This window comes from Dromiciops gliroides, chromosome 6 (assembly GCF_019393635.1).
Source record: "Dromiciops gliroides isolate mDroGli1 chromosome 6, mDroGli1.pri, whole genome shotgun sequence".
Classification (NCBI taxonomy): Eukaryota; Metazoa; Chordata; class Mammalia; order Microbiotheria; family Microbiotheriidae; genus Dromiciops; species Dromiciops gliroides.
The window spans coordinates 87,079,746-87,097,590 of record NC_057866.1 but is presented as its reverse complement, the minus strand read 5'-3'; the positions used below and the strand labels follow the sequence as shown (position 1 = coordinate 87,097,590).

Below are 17,845 nucleotides of genomic sequence, written 5' to 3'. Positions count from 1 at the left end.
AGGAAAGAGAAATCACTTCTGGAAAATGAATTCTGCTAGAATTTAATATTTGTCAAGAGGCAGAAATTGGGGAGTAGAAAATTTTAAGTGATAGAAAAAGGCATAAACAAAAGGTTTGAGTTAGGAACATGTGCAGCTGAGTCTATCCAGGGCAGGGATTACAAGGTGAGGGCCTAAATTGTATCCCAGTTATGGGGCATCTTAAAGTAACTTGATTTAATTTGGTAAAAAATGAAGAGTCACTGAAAGTTTTTGAAGAGAAGTGATATGATCCTACTTGTACCCAGAGTAGTGAGGGAGAAAATGGGTCAAAGATATAACAACAACAAAAAACAATCGTTCAAAATTTTTGAATTATTGATACTTTAGGGTTTATTTAGTAACTTTTCCTAACAGTACCCCAACAAGATAATTAATTTTAATATTGTTCCCATTTTATAGGTGAGGAAACTGGGCTCAGAGGTTATTTAAATTGCCAAGTTCTTAGTAGGTGGTAGAGTCAAGATCTGGTCAGGTCTTTTGATTCCACTTCCAGTGTTCTTTTCACTACAAATAGTTGCCTTGTCCTAGGTGGTACAGTGTTTAGATCACTGGGTCTGGAGTTTGAAAGTTGTTTTGTTTTTGTTCAGTCATTTCAGTTGTGTCCAATCCTGTGACCCCATTTGGGGTTTTCTTGACAAACATGCTGGAGTAGTTTGCCATTTCCTTCTCCAGTTCATTTTAAAGATGAGGAGATTGAGGCAAACAGCTTTAAGGAACCCATCACACAGCTAGTAAGTGTCTAAGGCCAGATTTGAACTCTTTAAGATGAATCTTCCTGATCCGAAGCCCAGGGCTCTATCCACTGTATCTGGAAGATCTGAACTCAAATCTGGTCTTAGATACTTATTATCTGTGTTACGCTGGGCAAGTTACTTCCTCTGTGTCTGCCTCAACTATAAAATGTAGATAATAATATCACCTACCTCACAGAGTTGTTGTATGCACCAAATAAAATAATATTTGTAAAGCCCTTAGCACAGTACCTGGAATATAGTTGGCATTTGAGAAGTGCTTCTTGCTTTTTCTGCCCTTCTCTTCTTCCTTGTGGTGTATAGAATCTTAGTAAAATCCCAGAATCCCATTTTCTTAAAAAAAATAGAAATGACTCATGTTTATTAGTACTTTATAATTTTTTCAAAGCACTTTTGAATAACTCAAACTTATGCAAATTCAATTCTGCAAAACAAATACACATTGGATTTCTACCATTCACAAGTCCTGGTGCTAGGCACTCTAGGAATTATAAAGAAGAAAAGATAGTTTCTGTCCTTGAGGTGCTACCTATCCAATAGAGGAGATGAATGAAATATAATCTCCTTGAGGGCAGGGGCAGTCTCATATTTGTCTTTGTATCCCCAGTACCTACTGCAATGTCTACCACATCCAAAGGTATTAATAAATGCTGTTCAGTTAGAACATTGGAAGTTGGAGTTATAACATCACCTTTCTAATCCAATGATAACTGACCAAGAATCCCCGCTTCCATACCCTTTGTAAGTGGTTAAGCAGACTTTGCTTGAAAATATTCAGCAATGGAGAACCTAACACTTCTGGAGGTAGTTCATTACATTTCTGGGGCAGTCCTGACTGCAGGAAAGATTTTGTTATTGTTTTGTTCCTTATATCCAACTGAAATCTACCTCATTCTAGCTTTCACCCACTGTTCCTATTTAATTTCCTTTTTGCATCATAGCCCAGTAAATAGTTATAGGATCATAAGATCATAGTTTGAGAGCTGGAAGGAATTTTAGAAGCCACCAACTCCAACTTCCTCATTTGACTGATGAGGAAACCAAGGCATAGAGGGGTGCCCAGGATTACACAAGTAATACTTGTCATGAGATTTTATTTTATTATTATTATTATTATTATTATTAATTTCATTTACGAGGCAATGAGGGTTAAGTGACTTGCCCAGGGTCACACAGCTAGTGTCAAGTGTCTGAGGCCGGATTTGAACTCAGGTCTTTCTGAATCCAGGGCCCATGTTTTATCCACCGTGCCACCTAGCTGCCCCCTGTCATGGGATTTTAACAAATGTTTTCCTTACTCCAAGTTCATTGCCCTAACCACTACACACCACTGCCTCCACTGGAATACAACTATTGTGTTGTCTTCATCATACTATGTCCTCAACTAATTGTTGTAAGACCTAGTGCCAAGGCTTCTTGTCATCCTGGTTACTCTCCTTCGAACATGTCATATGATTTTAATATTTTTCCTCAAAAGTCATACAGAACTACATACTCCTCTACATATGTACGTTGATACAGATAGAGATTAGTTATTAAAGAATCACATTTTCTTAGAATTGGAGCTGGAAGGGACCTGGGAGACCATGGATTGGTCTCAATCTCCCCACTTTACAGATGAAGAAACTGAGGCATAGAGCAGTTTGAGAGGCTTTCCCAGAGTAATACTTGTGTCTGAGGAAGGATTTGATCCAAGGTCCTCCTGACTCCAGGTCTAGGGGAGTCTAACCACTGGCCCATGTTGCCTAATTTGCTGTAGATGTTATGCTCATATGAATGTATAAATTCTATGTCCTATCCCTAGGATCCTTTCAATGTTTTCTGTAGGCTGTATCTCACTGTTGATTACTAGTGAGCTTGTAGTTATCTAAAATATGCTCCAAGGTAACTATGGCACAAGGTAAAGTACAAAGGGCATTCGTTCTGAAATGGAGAACTTTACAAACCAGTTTTATCCTGTAAAAATCTGAAGTTGCCTAAACAAAGTCATTACAGACTTTTTTGGTGAAACATTTCTATTTTTTGTCAAACTATATCCGTGCAAATGTTCTGTGTTTCACTAAGCATGCTGCATTGCCACAAATTGGGCACTTTCCCATAGATTAAACATTGGGTTCATTATTATGTTAAGGAGGCAGAAAGATGCTTATTCTAGAGTCTAGCATTCAGGAATTGAGTTCTGGCTTTCTTACATACTATCTACGAGACTGAGCAAGAGACTTCACATATCTTGTTCTCATTTTCTAAATCCCTAGGAGGAAGGAACCAGGCTAAATCACCCCTGTGTTCCCTTCCAGCTCTGCACTCACACACAAACATATTCATGCATGTACTGGTTCTTCTCTACTTCCTTTCATTAGTCAATTAGGCAGATTAACAAATGGTACTTGGGAACATTAACATTTAGCTTGACATTTATGTTGGCTTATTGGAACTTCTTTTTGCTTTTTCTTTTGGAGGGTTTGGAGCTAATAGGTATTCCTTTCTTAAAGTAAATTCTATCTCCACTTAAATAAATACTGTGTGCTCAGTCAGCATTTTGGGAAAAACAAAAATAGCACAAGATATAATCTCTATCCCTGAGGGGCTAGAAATTTAATTGGAAGGAGGAGAGAGACCCAAACAGTGAAAATTACAGTGAAAAAATAGACAAAATATATAGTTAGAGAGTAAGATATATGACAGTAGGGTTATCCATATCAGAACTAAAAAAAGAAAATGTTCATACCAAGTGTCCTGGGAGGAAAGATTCCTCTTTTTGATACAGTGATGACTAGACAATTTGGAACTTGAGGGCTCAGGCAAACAATCATTTTACCAAGCAGAGATACAAGGGGCCTCTACATCTCTTCTCCTTCTCCTATCAAGATCTGCTCATTTAAACATGGCTCCCTCAGGTAAATGCAGCCTGCTAGGAAGTTCCATATAGTCAAAGAATTTTAGTGTACGAAGCACACCAGCCTAATACCTGAGGCAGCCCTTCTATGTCTCTAAGGATCCACACCTGAGTTCCAGGTCAACTGGCCTTGAGGGAGTTAAGTCAAGCTGCTTCCTCCACAGCAGAGTGGTCCACAGTACTGTAACATAGCCATGAGGGTACCCTTCTCTAGGAGAGCATAGCAGCCAGTCTGCTAAGATGCTAACAACCCTAGGTCATACTGATTAAACTCCCACAGTCAGAACCCTACTGAGTTACAAGTCTGCTTGGGGCAGTTTCGATTCAGGGTGAGACTCCACCAGTACCTTCTTGGAAAAGTTGATGTCTCCCCTTATCATAGAAATGAGTCTTCTGTGTTCTGAGGAGGCAGCAGCACTTGTATGCTGCAGGATTGAGACCAAGATGCCAGAGCTTTATATCGTCTCTGTTCTCTGTCTATTGTAGTTAACTCTTAGTTAAGATCTCAATGTAGAAAGCTGTGAGCAGACTAACCTCTGAATCCTCCAAACACACAGAGATATTTATACGCATGCATGTGGATTTATACACTTGCATGTACCCCACATACATACCCCACATGCCCACACACAGAGTGTTATAGGACACTCTATAAGACTCAGTGATTGATGAGAATGCTAATCTTTCTGGATAAAGAGGTTTCCAAACTGATGAAATCACAGGGATGGGCCTTTGTAAATGTACATATATATGTCAGTGTTCATGGGTATATACCTGGGTATATGCTTAGGTATATGTTCCTCTACCTACACAGGTGAGCAACTACATGGGAATTTCAAGTTTGAGAGAGTTACCCCATGTGTACTAAGAGGTTAAGTCCAGGACCACACAAAGCAGTATGTGTCAGGGGAGTGGGTGGATGGGAATTTGTATCCAGGTCTTAGTGATTCTGAGGTTGGCTCTGTATCCTGTAAAGAATTAATTGTTATTTGCGGTTTTTATGCCTCACCTCACACTGGCCTGGGGCTCCGCAAACAGCATGGTGCTCCACCCACTGGTTGTAGCCCTTGCTATGGCGCTGGCACCTCACATCATCACCACTCGCCGACGCCTACATGGGCCTGGCAAAATTATAATGATTGGAAGTCTAGTGAGGGCAGTCATGTGACTGTCAGAGCGGCTATCCCATTGGCTGGGGCTGTGTGGGGTTTTTCTGGGATTGGGGGAGGAGAATTGGGCATTCTAGCTGGACGCTGGAAAGACAGGAGGTCTGCTGAGTATTCTCAGCTGATTCCTGGGTGGTGGTATCTTTCGAGGTTGTATAATTTCCCTTTCCCCATTTTATTTCCTTTCTCTTGATCCTACTGATCCTGCATGTGTTTTTTTTTAAGTTCATTCTTATTAAAATAAATCTTGTTCTGTTTTGAGGGAGGCTGCCAGTCTCCTTCCTTGCCCCAATATTGTGACGAGCCGCTTAGCTAACACTCCCCAATTAAAAATTGGTCCCCACAATCTGTAAATACTACATATTAGTAGTGGGACACACATGTGTGTATATACAGTTACATATGTATGCACATACATATATACATATTTGTATATGTTTATTTGGCTCATATCTGTGATTTTATCAATGGGGAAAAATTCTATCATGCAGTTCAGTACCTTGTCTCTAACTGATAGTTTTAGAGACTGTTGTATGTAATGTATATAATGTTGTTCAGTTATTTCAGTCATGTCTGATGGGGTTTTCTTGGCAGAGATAATGGAGTTGTTTGCCTTTTTCCCTCTCCAATTCATTTTACAGATGAAGAGACTGAGGCAAATAGCGTTAAATGACCTGCCCAGGGTCACATAGCTAGTAAGTGTCTGAGGGCTAGATTTGACTCCTGACTCCCAGCCTGGCTCTCTACCCACTGTACCACCAAGCTACCTCTATAACATATACAATACTAAATATTTATATCATGAGTGATATTGTATGTCTATCTTATATACATACAGTCTCAGGCATACTCCAACCAGCCATATTCTTCATACACCTGGACCTACCAACGCACGGTTGGTCATTTCTATAATTCCTCTTTTCTCTCCCTTTAACAACAAAACATCCATCATGTCTCGTACATTGGTCCAGGTAGGGCTATGCCCACAAAAAATAGATTTAAACTGCTCTGTAAGTGCTGTGGGGTCCTCCTCAAAACAAGGAGTACTCTGCCTCCACATAGCTAAATCAGAAGGTCTAAAAGAATGATGTTCTCTAATATAAAGCAAATTCCCCATAGCATTTAACTGAAGTTCGTCTATTAAGGGGAAAGTAGAGACTGGGGCATGCTGGAGCATGCCAGGGCATGTTGGAGAATTCTTTTTCTCTGCACTCATCCTATCCTTCACCCCTTCTACGTGTTCAAAATAAGACGGAGGAGCTGATGGTGCACTGACAACAGGGTAGAGTGCAGTGGGCTCATTCCCTCCCTGTCTGTTTTCCTCAGAAATCAGAGTAGATAACACTTTCCAGCGACCTAAGTATTTTAACTGCTCCCACTTTTCTTGTTTTTCTAAAACTTTTTCCATCTTTTCTAGAATATAAAGATTGATAGTTCCATGTTTTGGCCAAAAGTTCCTAAATTTTTTGAGCCAATCAAAACAATACTTAATAGTAGTTTCCCTATTTATTTCTTTACCTGGAACAAGTTCTCCTCTGTCCCATTTCTCTAAAGACTTATCTAATGGAGAATCTTTAGGAATTGATGTTTTACTCAGCCTACTTCCCATGTCCACAGTGTGGAAGACCGATCTGGTTTGTATTAGGCAAACAGCACCAAATGCTATACCATGCGACAAGGGGCTTTTCCACAGTGAGCTCCTCTAATTATGCAGATCTTAGGCCCTATTGGTTTCTCACAGTGGATCCCATCTGGTTATACAGATCCTGTGCCATACCCTGACATACACACTCTGGTGTTGCCGACTGATTGGACAGTTCCACTGTCTCTTGGCCTATCCACAACCTTCCCAACCTTAATCCTAATGGTTATAGGAATGATATAAATAATTCTCCTTTTAACAACAAGCCAATGGTTGTGCAGTTTCACAGAGAACTTTCTCAAATCTAGAAACCTAGGGACCTCAGAGAATAATTTACAGCTGTTTTAATTTTTAAATCCAATTTAAAAAGTATTTAGTATCAGAAGGTTTTTAAAAGAGAAAGAAAAGAATAAGAGAATGAATATCACAATCTGTAGCTTGTGAATACTCAGCAGCTTGGAGGTCTAATCCAGTGAAAATCTGCATTCAAGTCCCTCTCTCTCAAGAAGGGACCAAGGACAAATAGCCCTGGGCTGAAGCTCAGAAACACAATCCTGAGTTGGAAAAGATGAACCCGAAGAACATAATTACTGCAGGACCACGTCAGGGTCACCAAAATTGTTGCAAAAATTTCTAAGTCTGATGAAGAAAATAAACAGCAAAGTCTCCAAGCTGAAAAAAATAGGTTTATTGAGAGAGGGCCTATTTCACAATAAAGCCAGTCTCAGGCAGGGGTAGGACCTTAAAGACCCTGTGCTTGGGGCTTAAGAGGGTTTTATACACCTAAAGGGCTTAAATGCTTATATACCATGCTAATTTTAGAAAAACTCTTATCAATTTACAATCCATAGGTTGATCATCCAGATTTATTAATCAACTTGCTTGCTATTTATATTATCTGGCCAACTTGCTAACTGCTTGCATTATCATAATCTGCCAACTGGAATTGTTGAACACCTAATACTGTGATGGAAAGGATGATGGCTAGAAGCTACAGATAATGGCTAGAGATGGTTTCTAGCAAGACTTGATGAACATATAGCATTGCTAATCATATGGCATTGGAATTAGCTCTACTGGTATCTGTCTTACCTAATCCATTATTATTGAATTAATCTACTAATAAAATAAAATATCTAGATATATTAAATCACAATTTTAGTTGATATACTGATTATTACCTTAGTTAAATCACTTATAACTAAGGGGGTAGGGAAATCTCACAGTACACACACACACACACACACACACACACATACACATATATACATATATACACACACACATACATTTTTAATTACTATATAAATCCTAGCTGTTATTACGACTACCATACCACATCTCCTCAACGGTTCTCTTGAGCTGTGATTTAAACTTTGCATTATACATTTGAAAGTATATTTTTGTCCTTCCAGATACGTAGTTAGCATCTTAAGGGCAAGGACCATATCTTACATTTTAAAAATATTTCCAAATTCACGTAGCCAAATTCCTCATAAGGAATCAATAAATGGTAGGTGATCTAAGGTTTGGCTTTAAGCTAGACCTTGCTGTCTAGTAATGCTAATTGTAATACTTCTAACTGTCTTCAACCTCTAATGGAAATCACATGTAATCCCTTCTCTTCCCATTTCCCAGCATGGAGATAGCGACCCTGACTCGGGCAGATGCGGACTTGCAGGCCTGTCGCATGCAGATTAGCAAAGACATAATTGATGTGTTATTGAAAAACTTGATTCTCAGTGGCAATCTCTCACCCCACATGGAGAAAAGGTTAAGTTCGGTTTTCAAAAAGCAATTTCTCATGATGGAGACTGAAGTACAAGAAGAGTATGACCGGAAGATGGTTGCTCTTACTGCAGAGTGCAACCTGGAGATGAGAAAGAAGACAGAGGCTCAGTGTCAGAGGGAGATGGTGGCAATGGAGGAAGCTGAGGAGCTGCTGAAGCGTGTCAGTGAGAGAGTAAGTCAGTTCTGAACATAAAGGCTTTACTGGAAATCCTTTCTCTGAATCTCCCTGTCTTTCCCTCTCTCTCTTTCTCTGAATCAATTTCTCTCTGTCTGTCTCTGTCTGTCTCTGTCTGTCTCTTTCTTCTCTGTCATCTCTCTATGTCTCTGTATCCCTGACTATACAAGGACACATGATGTTGTTGTTGTTGTTCTTGGTTGAGAATTTTTCAGGGCATATAACCATGCCATATAGATGTTCTCACCTGTGCCTGAAAACCTTTCAAGAAAATAAAGGGTATTATTTTTGACTCTTTGCTAGTATACTTGCCTGAGCTGAACTATGATTTTTGTTGGAGACTTTTAATATCCTGATTGAAACAATTAATCAGCCTCTTGTGATAGAATGAATGAATGAATAGAAAAAAAATAACTTACTAAGCACTAAAAATCCAAAAAGAAAAGCATAGATAGCCTTTGCCTTCTGGGCTTAGATTCTAATGGGAGAGACAATTCACAAAGGGGAGTGGTGAACAAAGAGAAACAATTTGGGGAGTGGAACCGTAAGGGGATAGCTTGGCATGCCCCATCCTGATGACATGTCAGAGCTCCTTTGATACTGGCCCATAGTTCCAAAACTGGAGGAAATGACAAAAGTTGGATAGAAGATGGCCAGAGAGTAGAAAAGGGGTGGAATAGTGTTTTGGGGGAGGCAGTGACCCATCAGGAGGACAGAGCCACAGGGAGAAGTTTCTCTAGGGCAGCATGGTGGTTGACTAGGAGAGGGCCAGTGTCAAAGGACACTGAACTTGTGGCCTAGAGACCTAGAATCATCATGGCTTTACCATTTACTTGCTCTATAATTATAGGCAAATGGCTTTACCTCTCTAAGCCTCAGTTTCCTTCTCTGTACAAAGATTAGTGATAGCTATACCTGAACCTCATACAGTCATAGCAAAGAATGTGCTTTAGAGACTTTAACACACGATAGACATGAGAGCTGCCATTACCAGACTTCAGGATTCTCAGAAATTGTGTAATTTGCTGGGCATTTATCGGTTATGTATTTTGTGCCCAGAAATGGGACAGCTGCTGCTGGGGAGAGATAGAAAAGAAGTATTAGGTACAGTATTTCCTTTGAGGAAGTTACCAAATAATTAAAGGGAAAATAATTACACAGAAGAGATCAGTTTAGTGATGCCCAGTAAACTATTCAATGTTCCAAGTGTAGTAAGAGCCTGAAGGAAAGGCCAGAAGTGCAGTGATCAGTCTGATGAGAATAGTGGGGCAAAACCTTCATGGGAGAGACTTGGCTTTGAATTGGAAAGAAAAGGACATAACATCACAGATTTAGCGCTAAAAGTGACTTTGGATTAAGTTGAGTCCAACTCCCTCATTTTATAGATGAGGAGACTGAAGATGCAAGAGGTTAAGTGGCCTGCTCTAAGCCACCCAGTGAATGATTACCTAAGGCAGGTCAAGGGAAGCTGGGTGGTGCAGTGGATAGAGAGATGAGCCTGGAGTCAGGAAGACTCATCTTTATGAATTCAAATCTGCCTTCAGACTAATTTACCCAGTGTGACCCTGGGCAAGTCATTTAACCTTGTTTGCCCAGTTTCCTCTTGTATAAAATGAGCTAGAGAAGGAAATGGTAACTCAGTCCAGTATCTTAGACAACAAAACCACAAATGGGGTCATGAAGAGTTGGGCAGGACAGAAACAGATGAACAGCAAGAACAAAGACCTTTTGGGCGGGGCAGGGCTGAGGGGCAGGTTAATAGGTTTCTAGGATTTAAAGCAAGAAGGGACCTCAGTTAGTTCAAACCCCTCATTTGATAAAGGCTGAAAGTAGCAAAAAACAGAGGCATTTTGACTCCGTTATACTACAGAATACCTTGCCAATGTGGATATACAGTAAGGATGATGATAATCATAGCTAACATAAAATTAATAGCTTATATTCCAATAGTGCCTTAGAGTTCACAAGGTGCTTTCCTCATCACAGTTTTACAAATTTTATCCCCATTTTACAGATGCAGAGGCTGAGGGTGGTTAAGGGTGTAAGCCTAAATCACAGTTAGTAAATGGTAAAGCTTAGATAATGTTTGATTATTTAGTCTATGGCATGAATGTGGTTCCAGAGAAGCAAAGAAAAGGTTATTTCAGAATCGATTAAAGTTGCAATATTACCTCATTGGTGAGAACCTTAATAGTGTGTTTTCCTCCACATTTCATCCCTATTAACCTAAAAATGAATGGTTCATGCTTGTCACATTTGATCACATCAACTAAATAGATGACTTTGATGGAATAACTAGTGTCCATCATCACTGAATTCTGAATTGTTTTCTCATTGCTTGTAGGTAGTCTATCTGCTGAATGTGCTATTAATGCTGCTTACTTGTTTTGTATAGAATGAAAAGAACCCAAGGAAAATAGAGACCATGCATTCTGAAACAGAATTTAGGAAAGTGTGTATTTAGTCATTCAACAATTTGACCCCAAATTCATTTTCTAAATATCTCCCACTACTCCCCTTTGTGAACTTAAGACTGGCTAAATAGGACTCCTTGTTCTCCTCTAAACTTCACCCAAGTTGTCATGTTGACCCTATGTTGGTGAACTGATTCCAAACGTTCTAAATGTAGCTCAAAGTCATCTCTCTCACTCTCTCTCACTCTCTAGCTCTCTCTTAGGCTTTTCCACATCCCTTTTACAGGAATGATCTTTGAATTTCTATTGCATTTTCACATTGTCTCTTGCAGTTGTAATGGTTTGTGAGCATCTCTTAACTCTCTGCTATAATACAATAAACTCCTGATTCTCATGAAGATAAGGTCTGTGCCTTATTCTGCATACAAAAATGTTCAGCTCTGTTTAAAACAAAACAAAACAACCACAAAAAACAACCTTCCCTTGACCCTGTCATATCTTAATGTTATCCCCATATAGCTCTTTTCTGTTTGACTGCTAAACTCCTAGTCTTCTGTATTCATAGCTTCCATCTTTACCACCTTCAGCCTCTTTGCACTATGACTTCCAAAAACGCCACTCCTCTCGGCTATTCTCTCCAAGATTGTCAGTCATCTTTTAAAAAATACATTACTGAACTTGTCAACAAAAGTGAACGTCCTCCCCAATAAAAAGAATAGGAAAAGAGGACCAAAAGAACAGTATATTAAACAATCTCCACTATGAATATATATATACATATATGTGCATACACATGTATATGTATATATATGTATTATATATGCATATGTGATATGATAAAAAGATGGAGGATTAAATAATTTTATCTAATCCTCACAACCACTCAAACCTTTCCAAAATAATAATTATACATAAGAGATAAATCCGTTTTATTGTCTCCATCTGGGACATAAAGGATCCTAATAAATTAAAAATCTGATGAACTAAGAGCATATAAATCTAATCCCTAATCCCCAATGCAGTCCTCTTCCATAAGCTTCCATGGTCTGACTGGGTTGCACAAATCAACCCATTATCTTGAAAAAGAACTCAAATCTATGTGCTACCAGCAAAACCATCCCCTCACAGGGGCAGCAAACCAAAAGGTATAAGATAGCTTTGACAGGGACAGCAGCAGGAGCTAGTCTTTGCTGCAGCAGTGATCAAGCAGAGAGAGAACTAAGGAAAAGAGGGAACTAGAACAAGTCACTAGATTGTGTTTGTATGTTACTACACTAAGCCTGAGGGAAGGAATGATAAATCTCATTGAGGCCAGTTCTGTGTTCCCTAGAAGCCACTTGAGGCAGAGAATCTGAGGCCAGTGATATGTTAATTGCAAAACATGGAAGAAGATTGATTTGAGGTCCACCTGCTAGGGAAATAGCTATTGAAGAGAGGGAGTAAAAAATGAGCAATGTAAAAGGAATATAAGTGGGGGAAGGATTGTGTGGTAAGAAAAAAATGAAAGTTTTTTAACAGTCGGTTAGGATAACTGAAAGACGCCAGTTTTTGAAGGACCACCCTTTCGGGGAGGAGACCAACGGCATGAGCTACACATGCCAGTCTGCCTGCTGCGCACGTCAGACTGCCTGCTAGCACTCCACTTCCGGGGTGCGAGCTTAAAAGGCAAGGACAGAACAGAAGTGGGAACTTTTTCCTGCTCTGCTGGTCTTCTGACTGTGCTGCACAGGCTGATGCTGACGAGCGTTCGACTGGGCCCGGCTCACGGTTAGCAGCAGCACGTGCTTGACACGGCCTCTCTCTCTCCCCAAAGGTGGCGCTTCGGCTTTTGGTGAGTTTTATACGGAATATAGACTAAGCATAGACTTAAGACGATTTGTATTGTATTTCTACTTTCCTATCCTTCTAATCAACATCACCTTGTGACTACCATAACAATAAATAAAAAGGTCTATCTAGAAAACCAAAAGCTTCTTCCATTTACTAGTCTGGGAGATAAATTAAGGGAAAGGTTAAAGAGGGGAGATTTATGATCTAATATCCAATTTTAAATCTCACAATTGAAATTGCCAAAGATCTCAGGAGGAAAAAAAAATTTAAAGTATTTGAGCATAAGCGCATAAGTCAACAAGGAAAATATTAACAACAGACGTGAATATGGTCTCCAGATGGCCTAAACAAGACATGTACATCTATATATAAATAGTTAAAGGCAAAGGACAACTGAGTAACACCTGATTAGTCAAAGGTCCCTGCAGATTCCTAAGAAAGCATGGAAATACAAGAGGATGTTCTGAATGATTTAGAAGAGAAACAAGAATTGTGAGAGACTTCAGGATTTAGAGTTTAAAGGGACTTTACCATTGATCTAGTTCAACTCTGTTCCTTTACAAATACTCTGAGATATGAGGTAATTTGTTCATAGAAAACATAAAAAACACAGATTCATATGTCTCCTTGAGACATTCTAGTTAGGATTCTTGCCACCACATAACACTGCTTATATTTCTCAAGAGGAAGACAAGTTTTGACAATATTTCCCAGTAATTAATAGTTTTCTCATTGTCCATTGGTGAAAAGCTTGTATTTTAGATATATCAGATATGAAGTAGACATTTCTTTTCTTCTTTCAACAGTCTGCTTTAGAGTATAGAAATTTGCTGCACAATCTCCACCGACGGGAGCAGGACCATTTGAGGAAGTCTCTCTTACTGAAACGGGAGGAAGATTTTGCAAAAGCATACAGGGAACTGGCAATTTTCCAGAGAAATGAACTACACAACATCTTTTTTACACAGATAAAAAATGCAATTCTGAAGGGAGACCTAAAGTTGGAGGCTGCTAAAATGCTCCTTCAAGATTATTCTAAAATACAGGTAATGTCATACAAAGTTACCTCATCCTAATGGTAGAGTAATTTTCCAAAATGTTACTTTAAATGTCACTGTTCAGGGAGACCTTTTTAATACTTACCACTGTTGGTGTTTGTTGCTATAGAATTCTCCCATATTCTTGTGTCTAACCTCTTTGTTCTTCTTTCTCCTTTCAATGGTTCCCCTTTTCTTCTTCTTCCTATACTTTCCTTCTTTTGCTTTCTGCTCTCCTTATTCATTCTCATTCTCTTTCTCTCTCTCTCACTCTCTCTCTCTCTCTCTCTCTCTCTCCCTCCCTCCCTCCCTTTCTTCCTCCCTTCCTCCCTTCCTCTACTGATCAGCACAGAAGCTTTAACCTTCACCGTTTATAACTGGGCTAGTTCACCCTTCCTTAGGCAGCCTGGTGGCCCCCATTTCCCAAAGGCTCATTATATTGTTGCTGGACACACTATATGAACACACTATAAACTTGGGCCACTACGGTTTTGAATGCCCAAGCTCAATGAATCCATTAGTTTCACCTTCCCCCAAAGCAGGGACTATAGATTTGTACTACCATACTTGAATCTCCCTTTGTTCTTCATTAATCTTCTTTCTCTTTTCCTCTCCATAAGTTTTCCCATTCCCTTCTTCTCTCCTCCTTGTCTGTATTATAGAATCATGACTATTAGAAAAAGAAAAAAATTCAATGGTCTTCTAAGATAGTCAACAATTGAATGATAATTCTCGCCATAAAATTTCTACAAGTATTATGGTATTTGAATTCTTAGGAACAAAGTAAAATAATTATATTTATTAACATCTATAAACCTAAGAGTATATTGCATCTTTTAAAAACTTTTAACATGGGGACAGCTAGATGGCACAGTGGATAGAGCACCGGCCCTGGATTCAGGAATACCTGAGTTCGAATCCGGCCTCAGACATTTAACACTAGCTGTGTGACCCTGGGCAAGTCACTTAACCCCAATTGCCTCACCAAAAAAAAAAAAAAAAACCCCAAAAACTTTTAACATAAACCATAACCTACTTTTTCTACAATCACTAGTTTTACATTATTCAGCATTGAGTTCACAAGTATTTGACCCACTTTCTTTAATTTTTCATCATGAAACTACACTCTTCTCACACTGAATATTAAGTAGGCCTTTGACATAAAGTTCATTTTTCCAAGTCTAGCTTTGATTAAAACCCATGAATTTTCAATGGTGTTTAAGTAAGATTAGTTCCTAGGCCACTATAGTATGTTTATTTCCAATTCTTGGGGCAGCTAGGTGGCGCAGCAAATAGAGCACTGGCCCTGGAGTCAGGAGTACCTGAGTTCAAATTCAGCCTTAGACACTTAACACTTACTAGCTGTGTGACCCTGGGAAAGTCACTTAACCCCAATTGCCTCACTAAAAAATAAAAAAAAAAGAAAGAAAAAAAACAATTCTTTTTCTTAGTATTCTCAAAATGTCAGTATATTTATCAAAGTTCATCATTCCCTCAAGAAGTATCAGTCTTGCAGAACCTTGGGAAGTAAAAAAAAAAAAAAAACCCGATACTTTTTGAGGTGGATATTTTACAGTCTGATAAAGATAATCCAATCATATAGGTTCACCTAGCTTTTCTGAAAGTTTTTTTTATTCTTATTGTTCCTCCAACTTAAGATAGCTAAAGTGCATCATAAAGGATTCAATAATAATATACTTCCCTCCCCCCAGCTACCAGATCTCTCTGATGATCTTTGCTTATTTTCTGAGTATTAATTAGGCTGCTTTGTAACAATGGTTTCTCAGTTCTTTCTACCAAGAACTGGTTTAATTTTGGGATAGAATGATCTTCAAAATGCTTTATTTCTCTCAATCAACAACCACTGCAAAGTCAGTAATGGCCACTGACGGATGTTCTTGAATAGCTACCACTTGTATATGTTTTGTTACAATAAAATACATTCTTCAAAACACAATAAAAAAGAGCAATCAAACCTGTATGTATGGCATGAAACCTTGCCATCAATTGCCTGAGAATTCACTACAGTTAGTGAAAGAAGCTCAGTCTAACTTCTTCTTGTCAAAGTTGGGTGATCTGAGTCAGCTATCAGTAGAATGACCCACACATGGCTATTCCTATCACAAAGAGAAATCATATCAAAAGTGTGAGTTGTCCCAAGCACACTTGGTCATTCTACCTCTAATTGAAGATCTTTAGCAATAGAAAGCTGTACTTCCTGAGACAGACCATTGCTCTAACTGTTTGGAATCCCCCCCCCCTTAAATTGAGCAAAAATGCCTCCTCATAACATCTAACCATTGGCCCAAGTTTTATCCCCTAGGGACAAGCAGAACATGTCTAATGGTTCTTCCACATGACAACCTTCAAGTGTTTACAGAAAACTATTATGTTGTCCCCAAGTCTCCTTATTTCCATTTTTAATTCTTGTGAGCTACTGTCTTCTGGCTTCGTTTTGATTCCCTGATTGGACATTTCTGAATGTTCTCTGGATTCACAAGGTGTCTTACCTCAAACTGGAGACAGCACTCTAAAAGTGATATGATTAGCTTGTAGCAAAAAAGAATGATTTTTGGGGCAGCTAGGTGGCCCAGTGGATAGAGCACCGGCCCTGGAGTCAGGAGGACCTGAGTTCAAATCCGGCCTCAGACACTTGATAACTTACTACCTGTGTGACCCTGGGCAAGTCACTTAACCCCAATTGCCTCACAAAAAAAAAAAAAGAATGATTTCCTTTTTTCATTCTGAGCAGTATAATTCTCTTTTTCAACCCCATACTTGCATTAGGATTCTTGCCCCCTCTTTTTCATATGCAGAATCTTCATCAGCTTCCATGTGTTCAAGTACCATTTCTATGAAAAAAACAATGCCCAAATTCATGTATTTTACACTCAAATCTCTCGAGTTCCAGTGCTGCATCTTCACCTCCTAGCTGGAGCTCTCCATATAGATATCCCATAGGCCTCTAAAACATGTCAGCATGTCCAAAACAGAGAATAAGAGGTGTCAGAGGATCCAATTCTGACCTCTATGACAATATCATTATGTAGTCTGAAAGTTTCAGAAGAAAGTAGCCTTTCTTCCATCCCTCTTTTTCCTACTCTCCAGTGGGCCAGTACTGATTAGAATTCTTCTCTGTGTTCTCAGAGCTCTCTTCTCAGTTATTCTCTTGAAATAATACTTCCATCTGATGAAATTATACATCATTCCTCATTTTTTAAAAAAGTCAGTGAACAAAACACCTTTTTACTTTTTCAATGGGGAGACAAATTAGTATTTTATATTCACATGGGGATGGCTCTGAATGAAACAGTAATATATCAAAACATGCAAGAGCCAAACTAGGGAGAAGTGTCTGGGATTTTGTCCTTCAGTATTGACATCTAGAGGAGGAGGTATATTTCTTCCCCAGGGTTGTTCTCTGGCCAGTCAGCCCCAGACCCATGGACTTTGATCAGTCCCATAACATGTAACTATTATCACCTCTGCTACCTCACCTTATCCTGGCTGTTAACACTCCTCAAAGTTCCACTGCCATAACACTCATGTCTCATGGCTCAACTTACCTCATTGCTGCACACAGTGTTAATCATATCGTCAATGAACATCAACTGACAGAATCTCAAGGTTTTAGTGCACTGTAGGTAAGCTTTGCCCAGTTAATCTTTACCCTGCTCTTTCCCCTAGTAGCCTCTCCATCTCTGATCACAAGAAATCTCCAGAAGTTTCTTAAACTCTTCCAGATAGGGCGTTGAGTTCTCTCCATATTTCTGCCAATACAATCCCAATCCCAATCCCAACACATATACAACTAGATTTGCCACAGGTAAAAGAATTCCATGTCAGACACTGACATCCTTAGTTCTATGTGGATTTTTTTAGTGTTTCTTGGCCTATTCTTTGTATAACTTAGATGTATAAGCTTTACGGATTTGTCCCCCATCTGTTCTTATGTGGACAATTTACTGAAGTGTGATGGATGAGGACTTAACAGTCAGGAGTTACTGGCAATGTGACCTCTGAATACTCACTGTTTCTTTATTTGTAAAACAAGGGGGATAGTACCTATACTCTATGCTTCCCAGGTGTGTCATAAGGAT

General features: G+C 39.1%; 1 protein-coding gene across 1 annotated transcript in view; it reads left to right on the top strand.

Annotated features, from left to right (window-relative positions):
• EVC2 (EvC ciliary complex subunit 2) overlaps positions 1-17,845 on the top strand; it is a 261,845-nt gene that overhangs the window by 89,994 nt on the left and 154,006 nt on the right. Inside the window, exons 10-11 of the mRNA XM_043972227.1 lie at positions 8,137-8,461; positions 13,515-13,754. Of these exons, the coding sequence (XP_043828162.1) occupies positions 8,137-8,461; positions 13,515-13,754 (565 nt within the window). The remainder of the gene's footprint in view (positions 1-8,136; positions 8,462-13,514; positions 13,755-17,845) is intronic.